The sequence below is a fragment of the Eublepharis macularius genome, chromosome 6 (assembly GCF_028583425.1).
Source record: "Eublepharis macularius isolate TG4126 chromosome 6, MPM_Emac_v1.0, whole genome shotgun sequence".
Lineage (NCBI taxonomy): Eukaryota > Metazoa > Chordata > Lepidosauria > Squamata > Eublepharidae > Eublepharis > Eublepharis macularius.
The window spans coordinates 4,575,609-4,588,994 of record NC_072795.1 but is presented as its reverse complement, the minus strand read 5'-3'; the positions used below and the strand labels follow the sequence as shown (position 1 = coordinate 4,588,994).

At 46.5% G+C, this 13,386-nt stretch overlaps 1 protein-coding gene across 5 annotated transcripts in view; it reads right to left on the bottom strand.

The window, feature by feature from the left end:
• MASP1 (MBL associated serine protease 1) overlaps positions 1 to 13,386 on the bottom strand; it is a 95,236-nt gene that overhangs the window by 52,655 nt on the left and 29,195 nt on the right. For all 5 annotated transcript variants that reach the window (XM_054982526.1, XM_054982527.1, XM_054982525.1 and 2 more), the window contains 3 exons: positions 4,583 to 4,760; positions 2,685 to 2,816; positions 1,092 to 1,288 (listed from right to left, as the gene is read on the bottom strand). In XM_054982526.1, the coding sequence (XP_054838501.1) occupies positions 1,092 to 1,288; positions 2,685 to 2,816; positions 4,583 to 4,760 (507 nt within the window). The remainder of the gene's footprint in view (positions 1 to 1,091; positions 1,289 to 2,684; positions 2,817 to 4,582; positions 4,761 to 13,386) is intronic.

Genomic DNA, 13,386 nt, shown 5'->3' with positions numbered 1-13,386 from the left:
GAGCAACTTTTGTATGCCGGACACATGCTCCATAGCCTCTATTCTCCCTGTATCTGCTGAAGGGAGTTTTGACCCTTGAAAGCTTCTACCCTGGAAATGTCGTAGGTACAGATGGGCACGAACAGCAATACGAACTAAAAAAAGCCACGAACAGCCCAATAAGCTGTTCGTGAACAAGCTGTTCGTGAAGCCCCATTCTAAACGAACAGGGGGTTGTTGCAAGCCTCCTTCGTTGCTGTTTATTGCTGTTCGTCAAGCCAGACAGTCTGGCACCTGCAATCAATTCCCTTGGCAATTTAGGCAGGGATTGTCTGAACACTGTCTGAACTCCTGCTGTTACCCTGGAAACCCCATTCTAAGCCCTGTTTACGTAGCTTGATAGGCAGGTCTTCCTTTCAAGTGTGCAGCTCCAAATTTGTTACAAGGAAGCAAAGAGCAGGGGGGAGGGGGGCTCCCAGCTCTGGTTTTGCAGACAGTGAGGGAGAGACAGTTGCTGTTGGCATTTTGAGAGAGAGACAGGGAGAATGCATTGGAGCTTGAATTTTCTTTGTGTTTGGTGGGATAGGGATCTACCTCTTCAGGTTCCAGGGCTGCTGCCAGGCTCTGGGGCCTGCTCAGGTAGGATTTCTGGGAGTGGTGCAGTAGGGATCTTGATGGCTGGAGGAGAGCCTGCTGGCCCCCACGAACAACGAACATGTTTGTGAACAGGATCATGTTCGTCAATGTTTGTTGTTCATTGTTCCTGGATGGCAACGAACAACGAACACCATGTTCGTTTTTTTACTGTTCGTGCCCATGTCTACTCATGACAGATTATGCATCAAATGTCTACCATGATGGATTGTTATGGTATAGTGGTCATTTTGAGTGAGTTCACCATCAGATGCTTGGAGTGAGGAGGAGGAATATCGGCCAGCCTAAACTATTTTGGGCTATATGCTGCTCCTGCATTTATGGATATGATCAAGAAAAGTGGTGGAGATTCCTGGAGATTCCCTCTAGCATAAAACCTGGAGATAAGGGGAGTTCCCCCCTCATCTGCTAACCCTTATCACCATGGAACATGAACGCCACCTGAATGTTGAGCTCACCTTTATATAATCATATGGACAGGAGACCTCTGGATGGTCCTCGATGTCAAAGTTGTCTTCAAACTGCAAGGTGATGAAGAACCCCTCTTCCAGCTCAATGCGGTACAAGCAGTCAGAACTCTTGGGATAGGGGTTGGGGAAGTCGGGGCTGTGGATCACCCCATTTCTCTGGGTGAAGAGGTTGTCACTGCATTCCACTGCAACAGGCACAAAGAGGGTGAGGATCTCTGAAGAGTCAGTGGCAGATGGTCTGCCTATGACACAGCAGGCTGGGTTATGATCCTTCTGGTCAAGGCATAAGGATTACAGTGGACAGTGTTGGACATGCCAATGCACAGACGCAACATTTTATCCTCTGTGTTGGACATGCAAGAAGGCGCAAAAATATTGAATGAAAATACATGAAGTGATGTAGAAGATTTTCAAGGTTTGGTTTGAATTAAATCCCCCAAATATGCTATTAAATATTCTACCGAGCAATATTACAAAAGAACATGGAGAACTTTTCAAATATATGGTGACAGCTGCAAGAGTACTATGGAAAGCAAAATGGAGGACAGCAGGGCCGGTGTCAGGGTTCCTGGCGCCTGAGGTGAGATACCTACTTATGCCCCCTCCCCGCTAACCAATTTTTTAAAAAAGAAGAAATGTAGGAAAAATGAAAATTACAAAACTTGAATCAAAAACTGACCTTCCCAATGTCCAAAACGCACCAAATTTTCAGGGGACCTAGTCCTCACTGTCCTCTAAGACCCCCCACGTTTCAGAGAGATTGAGCCCCAGGAAAGGCATGATCCATGGGTACCCCCCCTTTCCTGTCATTTTCTCTTCACAGCGGCAGACACTGGAGTATCTACTGGAAGCTACTTTGAGGGGCTACAAACTGACCTGCCCAATGTCCGAAACCCACCAAATTTTCAGGGGACATAGTCCTCACTGTCCTCTAAAGACCCCCCCCCCCAGTTTCAGAGAGATTGAACCCTGGGAAAGGCATGATCAGTGAGTCCTCCCCTTTCCTGTCATTTTCTCTTCACAGTGGCAAACACTGGAGTGTCTGCTGGCAGCTACTTTGAGGGGCTAGCCCTTTTCCTGGCTGGATGGGCCAGAATAGGAGCACTCTAATTGGCAGGGACAGTGGCAAAAACTGGAGTGTCTGCTGGAAGCTACTTTGAGGGGCTACAAACTGACCTTCCCAATATCCAATACCCACCAAGTGCACAAAGCAATAGGCACAGCCTGATTGACCCACCAAGCACATGAAGCAATAAGCACAGCCTGATTGCTTCTGCGCCGCGCATCCCACAGCGCTGCCACCGAGTCAGGCCAGGGGCGCAAGTGCACGAAGCAACAGACACAGCCTGGTTGCTTCTGCACTGTGTGGCCCGTGGCACTGGTGCCGGGTCAGGCTGGGGGGTTGTCGGGGGCTGCCATGGGCCACAGCACCTCCTTCAGAGAGCTGCGCTTGAGGCAGCTGCTGGCTGTGCCTCAATGGACACGCCGTCCCTGGAAGACAGAATCTTGCTGTGCTTCATAACGAAGTAGAGTTTTTGCAAGGGAAGCAAGCAGGGTGCAGCCGTGGTCCATGGATGATACCTTTGCATGTCCTGTTGTCAGAATGCAGGAGGTAGCCAAACCTGCAGGAACAGTAGTAGCCCCCAATATAGTTGTGGCAGTGGTGGTCACAGGACAGCTCCTCATCACTCTTCTCCAAGCACTCGTCTATATCTGCCGTGGACCAAGAAAGAAAGGAAGGAAGGAAGGAAGGAAGAAGGGATTCAAACAGGGAATGCTCAGCTTTGGTCTCGTTTTGGCCTAGCATCCATCATTCATGCTTTTGTAGCTTTAAGGAAAGACTATTGCAATATACTTTACAGGGTTAGCCTTCAACGAGTGCTGAAAAAGGGAGCTCCTCTCTCATCTAGGGAAAGGCGTCAATGTGAGTAGTTGCTGGGAAAACACATAGCAGCAGTGTAAAGATTTAACTTAAAATAGAAACGTGTAAATTAAAAAAAAGTAAAACTCTAAGCACTGAAGTGTGAAAATTAAATAAAAACCCTACTTGGAAGAAATAAATGATCTTCACTATAATTTCTATGTGGTGATGCATCAGTATGAATATGCCAAAAAAAGAAAAAGAAAAAAGGAAGAGAGCTCTCATGCAAGAGCAATTTTTCCCCCTGAGTGTTCCTTCAGAGTGTCAATTGTAAATGCCAAGTGCATTCCAAATCAAGTAAAGTGGCGCTCGCTCACACTGATTTTGAGTTCCTGGGGTCAAGAAAGTATCGCTGCCATTCAGGGCGATGTTTTATTGATTTGAATTGTCTGTATTTATGATTTTATTGTTGGTTTTAATTATTGTTGTTATAATAATAACATTAATAATAAAATTTGATTTATATACCGCCCTTCAGGATGACTTAACACCCACTCAGAGCAGTTTACAAAGTATGCCATTATTATCCCCACAGCAAAACACCCTGTGAGGTGGGTGGGGCTGAGAGAGCTCCTAGAAGCTGTGACTGACCCAAGGTCACCCAGCTGGCTTCAAATCAAACCCAGTTCTGCAGATTAGAGGGGAATCAAACCCAGTTCTGCAGATTAGAGTCCCACACTCTTAACCACTACACCAAACTGGCCTGAGCCCATTCATGGGGAGGGCAGAATATAAATTCATTCAACCAACCAACCGACTGACCGACTGACCGACCAACCAACTGACCAACCGACCAATCAATCAATGAATGAGAAGACTGATAACAGCAGTGAAGCTGTCCTTAATGACACCTCTCCCCTATGCCCAATCTTCCACTGCAAGGTAGAGATGGGCACGAACCGAAATACGAACCAAACTTAAGCATGAACCAGGCCGGTTCGTAGTTCGTGAACCACACTTCATCAGATCCCATTTCTGATGAACTGCCACAAACTTTAGGCTGGTTCGTTTGGTTCATTTTTTGGTTCGTCATTGCAGACAGCCTGGTGTCAATCAATCGGTTTCCTAGGCAGCAGGGGATGGACTTCCTGCAGACCTTCTGCTGACCTAGAAGTGAACTTCTGCTGACCCGGAAGTGACCTTCTGCTGACCTGGAAGTGATGATTTTATGACCTGGATGTGACATTTTCACAAACCAAACAAACCGGTTCGCGAACCAGGGGCAGGTTTGTGAAAGTTTGTGGTTTGTGGTTTGTAAAATTTGACGAACAAGGAACCACATGGTTTGGTTTTTTTCCATTTCGTGCCCATCTCAACTGCAAGGCACAACCGCATGATAGTGTTGGCTGTTTTCTCGGACTCACACTCAAATTATATGGGGCAAGCTTGACCTCTGCCTCCTGCAATACGTGTGCACACCTAGGGCTAGAAAACGTCTCAGGATCCTCTATGATGCAAAAACTTCCTTGGAAGACATCGTCAAAAACGTTATTTGAAAGAAGGAAGTTTGAAAACCTGTGGCCAGGAGGAAACACATCACGGCAAAGGGGCTACTTACCAACTGCTGTATAGTGGGCGTCAAAACCTGTGAAGCGTTCCTCATTGGAGAAGTCTGACCTGAATGTGAGGCTCATGTAGGAACTGGGAGACGTGATCGCCTGCTGGCCTGGAGTTTGTTCTGTGTCTGTTGCCTCTCTCCCACAGAAAGTGGCCAGGACTTGGTCTTCGGACTCAATCTGTCAGAAGCCCGAAAGAATAATGCCCGTCAGTCCAAAGGTGGAGATACATTGATCTTTTCCATACCTGTTAGAGATGTGGGGGGGGGCACCTTTTAACATCAACTAGCCACATGATGGGACCTGCATGAGCCCTGATTCTCCTGGCTTTCGCAAACAACGCAAAACCAAATTATTCAAAAAGGCTTTCTACTCAGATGGGAGGGCTATATTGTACGGAGGTGGTCTCAGGTGCTTTGTTAATGAGTTAGGATTACCATAGACTTCACCACTATGTTGCCTTACATACTACCCATTTACTTTAAATATGTGCTCCTGTGAGCTACCTGTGTTTCTTGTTGCCTAATGTCAACTCTAGAATTGCTTATGTTCTGTTTCAGCATTTCTTCAACTCTATCAGATTCTTGCTAATGCTATGCCTTTGTAAATTTGCATTTATTTACCCTATGGCATTGTTTATAGAAATGCTCTTGACACTGACTGTATCTCACACTGTGTAATCAGCCTTGAGTCTCAGTGACTCAAATTGCCGCTCCCGTACACACATCCCTGTGTAAGATGTCTCGTGTAGAGAGAGACTCCGAGAGGAGTGGATTACCCAAGGCCACCTGCAGAGTTTGTGGCAGTAGTGGGATTCGAACCAGCAGAATGCTGATTTGCAATCCAACCACTTAACCATTATGCTACAGCAGAAAAATAACAGCGATTCCATTTTCCTGCACAGCCTTCCATCAATTTTTTTTTAATACTAAATCACAGAAAACTCCCCCCGCCTTTCACATGTGCAACAACATCAGGGAAGAGTTCCAAAGGCATGTAAAGTAGGACGGATAAAATTAGACATACTATGAATCATTGCAGGGAGGGGGAAAGAGGCCGCCTACATGTGTCCATCTTCATGCTCATACACAGCTTTTGCAATTTGCGCTTGCGTCCCTGATCCTGACTCACCCCAAGTTGAGTCAGACACTCCTTTGCAGTAAGACTCCTTCCTTCAAAAGACTCCTTCCTTCAAACTGCTTTAGGCGTTTGATTTGTATCAAGGCAGAAGAAGGTTGCTGCCTTAGAACGTATTTAAGTTTTAATCTGGCTGCAACTGAAACATCATATAACCACTTGCATTCTTAAAGTCTAGCTCACCACCCCAGATCCTTAGGCTGGGGAGATCCAAAAAACAATTCTAGCCAATAAATGGCATTTATGCCCTGCAGTTTCCAGGCCAAAATGATACCTCCTCAGTAACTTAGCTCGTAGTCAGGCCAGTTCTTTACGATGGCTCAGTTGCTCCGTGTGGAGCATTTCCAAAGCTGGGCCAAATGTGCAGCTTTCCAAGGCACCCATTTCCTAGCAGATTTCTGACTTGTACTAAACAAGCACAGCGTCCATATCACCACACCCAGGCTCTGTGTAAACGATTTCCCCCTCAACACTGGAAAACACTCAACCCCAAAACGCAACACTCAATCCAAACATCCTGCGGCATCAAGGCCCAACCAAGCCATGCAACGTGCAACTGCTCAAAACTTTCCATCAGGTTGTCTTAATTATCATTGCTGAGGAACGGCTGAGCACAAATTCTCTTCGGGTGTAGGAAAAGAAACAGTTTCCATGGAGTTTGAATATTATCTTTTTTAAAAAGAGCTGGTAAGGGAGGAAATGAAAGAGCTTGCGCAAGAGTATGAAAAGCTGCTTCTTGAGAGCTGGTGGGGTAAGGCTGTAAAGAGACCCAAAGGCATATCGATTCTTGATTACTATAATTTCTAACATTACCGTATCTACTCTAGGACCAAGGCACACTATAGGAGCACAATTAGGATTGCCAGATTCCATATAAGGCCTGGGAATCTCTTGGAATTACAACGGATCTTCAGACTACACGGATCAGTTCCCCTGGAGAAAATAGTAGAGTCCAGTAGCACCTTTAAGACTAACCAACTTAGTATAAGCTTTTGAGAACCACAGCTGTCTTCATCAGATGCATCGGAAGCTTATGCTACAATAAAGTTGGTTAATCTTAAAGGTACTTTTGAACTCTTTTGCAACTACAGAATAATACAGCGAACTCCTCTGGATCTGTGACCCGGGAAAAAATGGCTGCTATGGAAGGTGGACTCTATGGCCTTATACTCCTCTGAGGTCCCTCTCCAAATCCCAGTCTCCACCCCAAATCTCCAGGAATTTTCTAACCCAGAATTCACAACCCTAGGCACAATCCCACAGGATACAACCTCTCAAAAGATATTATCCAGTATAATAATATATTAGGATATGTAATAAAAGAATAGAGATGTAGGTAATAGAATTTAACAGAGGGTTGGAAAACTGTTGGAAGTCCTAGATAAAGGGGGGGAGGGAAAGGTTGGGGGGTATTAGAAATAATGGTATTAATGGAAAATTTGTAATTGCAATTTATACTCACCCAATAAAAAATTCTTTAAAAAAAAAAAAGGATACAACCTCTCAAAAGAGATTGAAGCCCCTGGTTAAAGCAAAAGCAATGGGACTTAACATTGCTCAGCTTGGAGACTGTCTCACAGGGAATCACTTCAACCAAGTGACACCACCCCAGCTAAGGGCCCTTTTGTTCACCAAAGAAAATAAGCTGCCTTGATCGTGTGTGGAATTCTTGGTGGCGAATGCCCTCAAGTCATAGCTGACTTATGGCGATCTGTGGTGGGGTTTTCAGGACAAGAGACTAACAGAGGGGGTTTGCCATTGCCTGCCTCTGCAACCCTGGTCTTTGTTGGAGGTCTCCCATCCCATCCAATTACTAACCAAGGCCGACCCTGCTTAGCTTCTGAGATCTGACGAGATCGGGCTCGCCTGGGCTATCCAGGTCTGGGCAGATGTGGTGGAGTGTGCCATCAAGTCATAGCTGACTTATGGCGACCCCTGGCTAGGTTATCATGGCATAACAGAGGTGGTGTCAGTCTATGGAAAACAGGATATGTTGAAGCTGACTCCCCCCCCCCCTTGCAGCAAGAAATCCAAGCTCTCTTGAGTCAAGTTTTTTTTATTGAGAAATCATAACTATAGCATATATATGTCCATAGGTTACACAGATGCAATATAAGCATCTGGCTGTACACATGGCTCTTGTTGAGAATGATGTATGGAATGCTTGCTACAAAGTTCCAGTCCCTCCCTGTAAGCCCCCCCACCCTCGGTGCCCAACCAGTTGGGCATAGTCAGTGGGAGAATAGGAAGGAACCGTCCCAAGGCCACTGTGGCGAGCCATCTGAGATAAGAGTGCTGTCTTACCAGAAGCCAGATGGCCTGTGAAAAAGAAACTACACACAAACACAAAGACTGATTGCAAAGCTAGTGAAGATGGAAGGACTGTGGGCAACAGTCCCACAGTGCATTGCCTGCCTCTGCAACCCTGGTCTTTGTTGGCGGTCTTTCATCCCATTACTAACCAAGGCCAACCCTGCTTAGCTTTCAAGGTCTGATGAGATCAGGCTCACCTGGGCTATCCAGGTCATTGTATTATTAGGTCTAGCATGCAATTAAAGAAATAGTAGTTGATTAATCAAACAAATGGGTCAAGTGGGCACACATATGCACACGAGTGCACATTGTCATGAAGAAAAAGTCAGTATTTTTAAATGCAAACTTCATGCATTCCCACAGACTCTAAAACATATTATAAAATAGCTATTGTTTATAGAAATCTTGAAGTTGTGTCAAGATTTTAATCTAGTTTCATTTTTGTATTGAGCACAATGCACATACATAATGTGTGAGAGAACCAAATGCGAGAGGGGAAAGTTGCAGCCAAGCGCTCACACTTCATGCAAAAGAAGAGGAAAAGATTCCTGACAAGCAAGTTCACTTTGGCAGCCAGAGCAAAAGTCCGTTAATTTCAGTTAAATGAGGTTTTGCTAACTCAGGGTTAGGAAATTCTTGGAGACTCAGGGGGCAGAGCCTGGGAGGACAAATCTCCAGACCCCAGCTGGAGGTTGGCACCCTAATCAGATCTGAGACTTCTCCCCACACTAGTGAGATGGAAGCACTAAATCAGGGGTGGGCAACAGCAACCTCGAGTTACATCCAGTAAGAAAACCGGACTGCCTTTTGAATGGGGGGAGGCGCTTGAGTGGGCGGGTTCTGCAGGTGCTACTGGGATAGAAGCCAATGAGGGGCAGGGTCACATGATCAGGGCTGGTGCCAGCAAACACTGAAGGCGGACCTACAGCCCTCACCCTCCATGCTGCCTTCCCAAAACACACGCAAGTGAAGCATGCGGGGTCCACAAGAAAGGCAACCACCAGGTCCCCAACCTCCCTCTGGGACAGTAAGGGGAACCAGGCAATCCTACCTCCTATGCATCATTGCTCATTGCTCTTTCCACCCAGACTTTTAGCTCCTAGCTACAAGTACAGGACAGTGCCATGGGAGTGAAAAGTGTGCGCGAGTTGTACACAGTTGCACTGCTCCCAGCACTGAACATCACCCAGCGCTGTTGGAGAAGGGCATGCAGCAGTTGGAGGGCTTGCGAGTTAGTGGGGGAAGGATGTGCAGGCAGGTGGGGGAGGGGCAGCTGGGCAGAAAGGAAGGGGCAAGTGGGGAGGCAAGCAGCAGGCGTGGCAGGGGAGGAGGGCCCTGGGCATGGCATGCCTGCCCCGTCCTCCAACCTCGCAATAGTGTTAGTTCTGATATTTACAAACCCTCCTTCTGGTTGGAGGAGAAAGTAACTCCACTGAAGCCCAGGCCAGCTAAACTGCTCTATGACTCTGTGTACATATGTGTGTGTGCTATGTGCCATCAAGTCACCGCCGACCTATGGTGACCCTATGAAGGAAAGACCTCCAAAACGTCCTATCATTGAAGTGTTCTCCCACTGGTTTCTGGATGTTGAAGTGTACCAGGACATTCCATCAAAGACTTAAAGGTCGCTGTAGTTCAACAGAAACCTTTCAAAAACAAAATCCAACGGGGAGCTGCTGAATTGGAATTCATATGCAAATTTGACTCTGAGCAGAACCACAAGTGACAAAAGGCACAGATTGGACACTTGTCTGCTTCCCTCAAGTTTTGATGGGACATGTAGGCATCCTGGTCTCGCAGCTTCGCTCTCTGACTGCTGTCCAATGGACTTTTCAACTGTCACTTGTCCCACATTCCGCCAAGCTGCCTACATTTCCCATCAAAACTTGAGGGAAGCAGACAAGTGTCCAATCTGTGCCTTTTGTCACTTGTGGTTCTGCTCTCTGTCAAGCTGGAACTGAATAGGGACTATGAATGGTTATCTCATTATCACAGGTAACTGATTTCCTTTACAGAGGTGGGGTCTGGGGGAGCTCAGTGGCACCTGGCGTGGGCTTTCGGGAACCACAGATCTCTTTGTCAGATGCATCTGGCAGGGAGAGCTGTGGTTATCGAAGGCCCATACTGCATTGGATGGTCTAGCTGTTTGGCTGCTACAAACTAACAGGGCAAACTCATTTGAAGCCAACTGATACACACACTAAAAGGAGATGTTTACATATACTAGCAAAGGAATGTTTTGATTGCTCCCTCCCCCTTCCCCCCCCTAATTGCCTCTTCTCTCTCTTCCCCTTCTCTCCCTCCTCTTCTGTATTTGACCAGTTTCTGTTCCATGCATCTGACGAAGAGAACTTGATTCTCGAAAGCTTATGCTACAATAAAATTGGTCAGTCTTAAAGGTGCTACTGGACTCTTTTTGATTTTGCTACCACAGACTAACACGGCTAACTCCTCTGTATCATTAACAGACTTGCTCAGGTCCTGCAAACTGGAGGACGTGGCTTCTTTTATTGAGTCCAGCCATCTCGTTTTGGGTCTTCCTCTTTTCCTACTGCCTTCCACTTTTCCTAGCATTATTGACTTTTCCAGAGAATGGATATAACTATGCTTGAATACTAAACAGTGTGGCAATGTCAGGCTCTGGATGACAGGATATGGTAGACTGATCCCTGGACCATTGCAGCAAGACACAGGTTCTTGGTTAAACGGTTTTTATTCAGAAATCAGATCATTTCCATATATATGTCCATAGTACTACTCAGAAGCAAGGTAAGCATCTAAGCAGCAAGAGTAAAAGTTGATAGGAATGGCATCATGTGAGAGAGATGTCTCTTTTAACATTCAAATCTGCTCTCCCCCCCCCCCCCCGCCCCTGCCAATCATAAACAGGGTTTTGGCTCTTTTCTTGTGTGAGAACGTGTCACATATTTGCAACATCAAGTCAAGTCACTAGAAAGCAAGACATAGCAAAGGCTGAGAGGGAGTAGCATATGAGGTCAGAAACACTGGACGCGGCTGCAGTTCATTAGATAAACACCTGTGAAAGCCAGTGAAAGAAATAGTTATGACACTGGTAAAATGACATCGAGTTACAGCAGGATACATAGGTTCAGAACAAAAGTATCACTAAAATTGGCATGGATGGGGCTCAGACTTGACAGGCAAATGAAAAATCAAGACAAGGAAAGCATGGCTGAGACACGTGTCATCTGGCAGCAAGAAATAACAGTGAAGCAGGCATCCCAATCGCAGGGAATAACCCTGGCACACACTGTTCTCTGGTAATGCAAAATTCTTAGATTTCTGTTGGAATTCCAAAGAAGAGAACTTTCCCCCCTAACCACAGCGAAGGCGCACATGGTGGACACGCTCACTGCTTCACAGTTGAAATTGGCCTTGAATTTCTTTCCCCGAGTGCACATTACAGAACATGCGCTACACTGCCTTTCTCTTTCTGACTTTCCACTTTCAGAAATGTGTGAGGCCATCCGTTCTAATAGGCAAGTCTGTTTTTTATTTTGGTTTAAAGCGTTCTGGTGTTCCATTTCCCACTGCGCACTTTCTCCAAGGGCTTCATATCTCAGGCCGCAATTGCTTTCATTTTCGCAGACTTCCCTTTCTGGTGCTTCCTCAGTTCCATCCATCATCAGGCACGTGAAATGTCTTGCCAAAGAACATTAAAGTGAAAAATTATATACCAGATACTTTGTGCCAATCTTGGCACTCTTTGCAAGCCCTCTCTATGATTTACCCTTGGTGGTTTGATCTCACGGCTGGCTCGCAGAATCAGAAATACTGTAGGAGTCGTCCCACTTTTCTAGTCCCCATAAACAGACGGGGCACACAACACTCCAGGAAGGGGCCACATCACAGTGGCCTCTCAAGTGAAGAACCTCAGGCTTGCTTTTAACACGATGCTAGAAAGGCAAAAACACCTGTGGGGCTTTGCATTCACACATCATCTTGTTAAAACTGGGCTGCCCCCCTCTGCAAAGCCCCACACATGCGGAGTCCCACAGAGGTGCCCTGTTGCCGCAACTGCCACCACATAAAACTCAGGCCTCAGGTAGTAAAGCTGAGACCTCTTCTCCAAGCCTGTGGAACATCTCCCTGATGGTAGATGGTCTGGCTGTCTAAGAAGGGCTCTTGTACTCCTCTGCTTCTGTGTGGAAGGCTCAATGGTAGGAAACATACATCTAGAGTTTCCAGGTGCCCACTGGTGATGGGCAAACTCCCAGGAGTTTGCCACCTTGCCTGCCAACCCACCAGTGGATTGCAGGAGGTGGCAAGCTCCTGGAGGTTGCCCGTTACCAGCAGGCACCCTGGGAATGTGTGCGTGCACCCAACAGGCACGGCGATGTCACTTCCATAAGTGATGTCGCCACGCTGGCCGTGGGAATGTTCCTGAGCTTCTTTTGGGGCCGATTCCAGAAGTGACGTCATTGTGCCGGCCCCAGGGCATGCACATGCACAACAAACATGCTGCTGGCACAAGGTAAATGCCAGCTCCCCAGCCCTCCTGGCAGCAGGATAGAGGGACCTGGCAACCCTACATACACTCCCATTTAACAAACAAACAAACTCGGGTAACATGCCTCGAAAAGATGTCTTCCAGAGACCTTCCAGATACTGGCCAAAGGTCACCCAGCAAGCTTCCATGGAAGATGTCTCTCCACATGAGACATCTTACACGGGGATGCTAAAGTGTGGGGAGTTGCAATATTAACCGGGAAGTGTAGTTTAAAAAGACAGAGCTTGCGGATATCGCTCTTCAGAGGGTTTGTTATTTTCATCTTCACCTCCCAAAGGGGAGGTGAAATTGACAGAGCCTTTTGGGGAGGTGAAGATGAAATTAACAAACCCATTGAGAAGTAATCTCCCTCGGCTTTGTCTTTTTAATCTACACTTCCCAGCTGACACTTCATCTCCCTATACTTGAGCATTCCTATGTAAGATGTCTCATATAGAGAGACTCAGAATGGGGATTCGAACCTGGGTCTCTCAGACCTTATTCTGACACTAACCACTACACCATGCTGGCTGTCATGTATCTCTACATGGGCTGCTCAGCACTCCTGTCTGCTGGACTTCTGGACTGGACACCTGGGTATCCAGAGAGAGAGGACATAGTAAGGCTATGCCTGAAATGCTAGACATATTAATTAAAAGCAATTCCTTTCCCCCAGAGAACCCCGAAAAATGTAGCTGTGTAGAGAGAGAGTTGGGTGAGGGATGTTCTACTGGACAGTTCTCAGAGTCCTTGCCAAACTACAGTTCCCAAGATTCTTTGGTGCATGACAGTTTAACTGATAGTCACCTATCATATGTTTGCTCCATAGATAGATTCTTACAATTA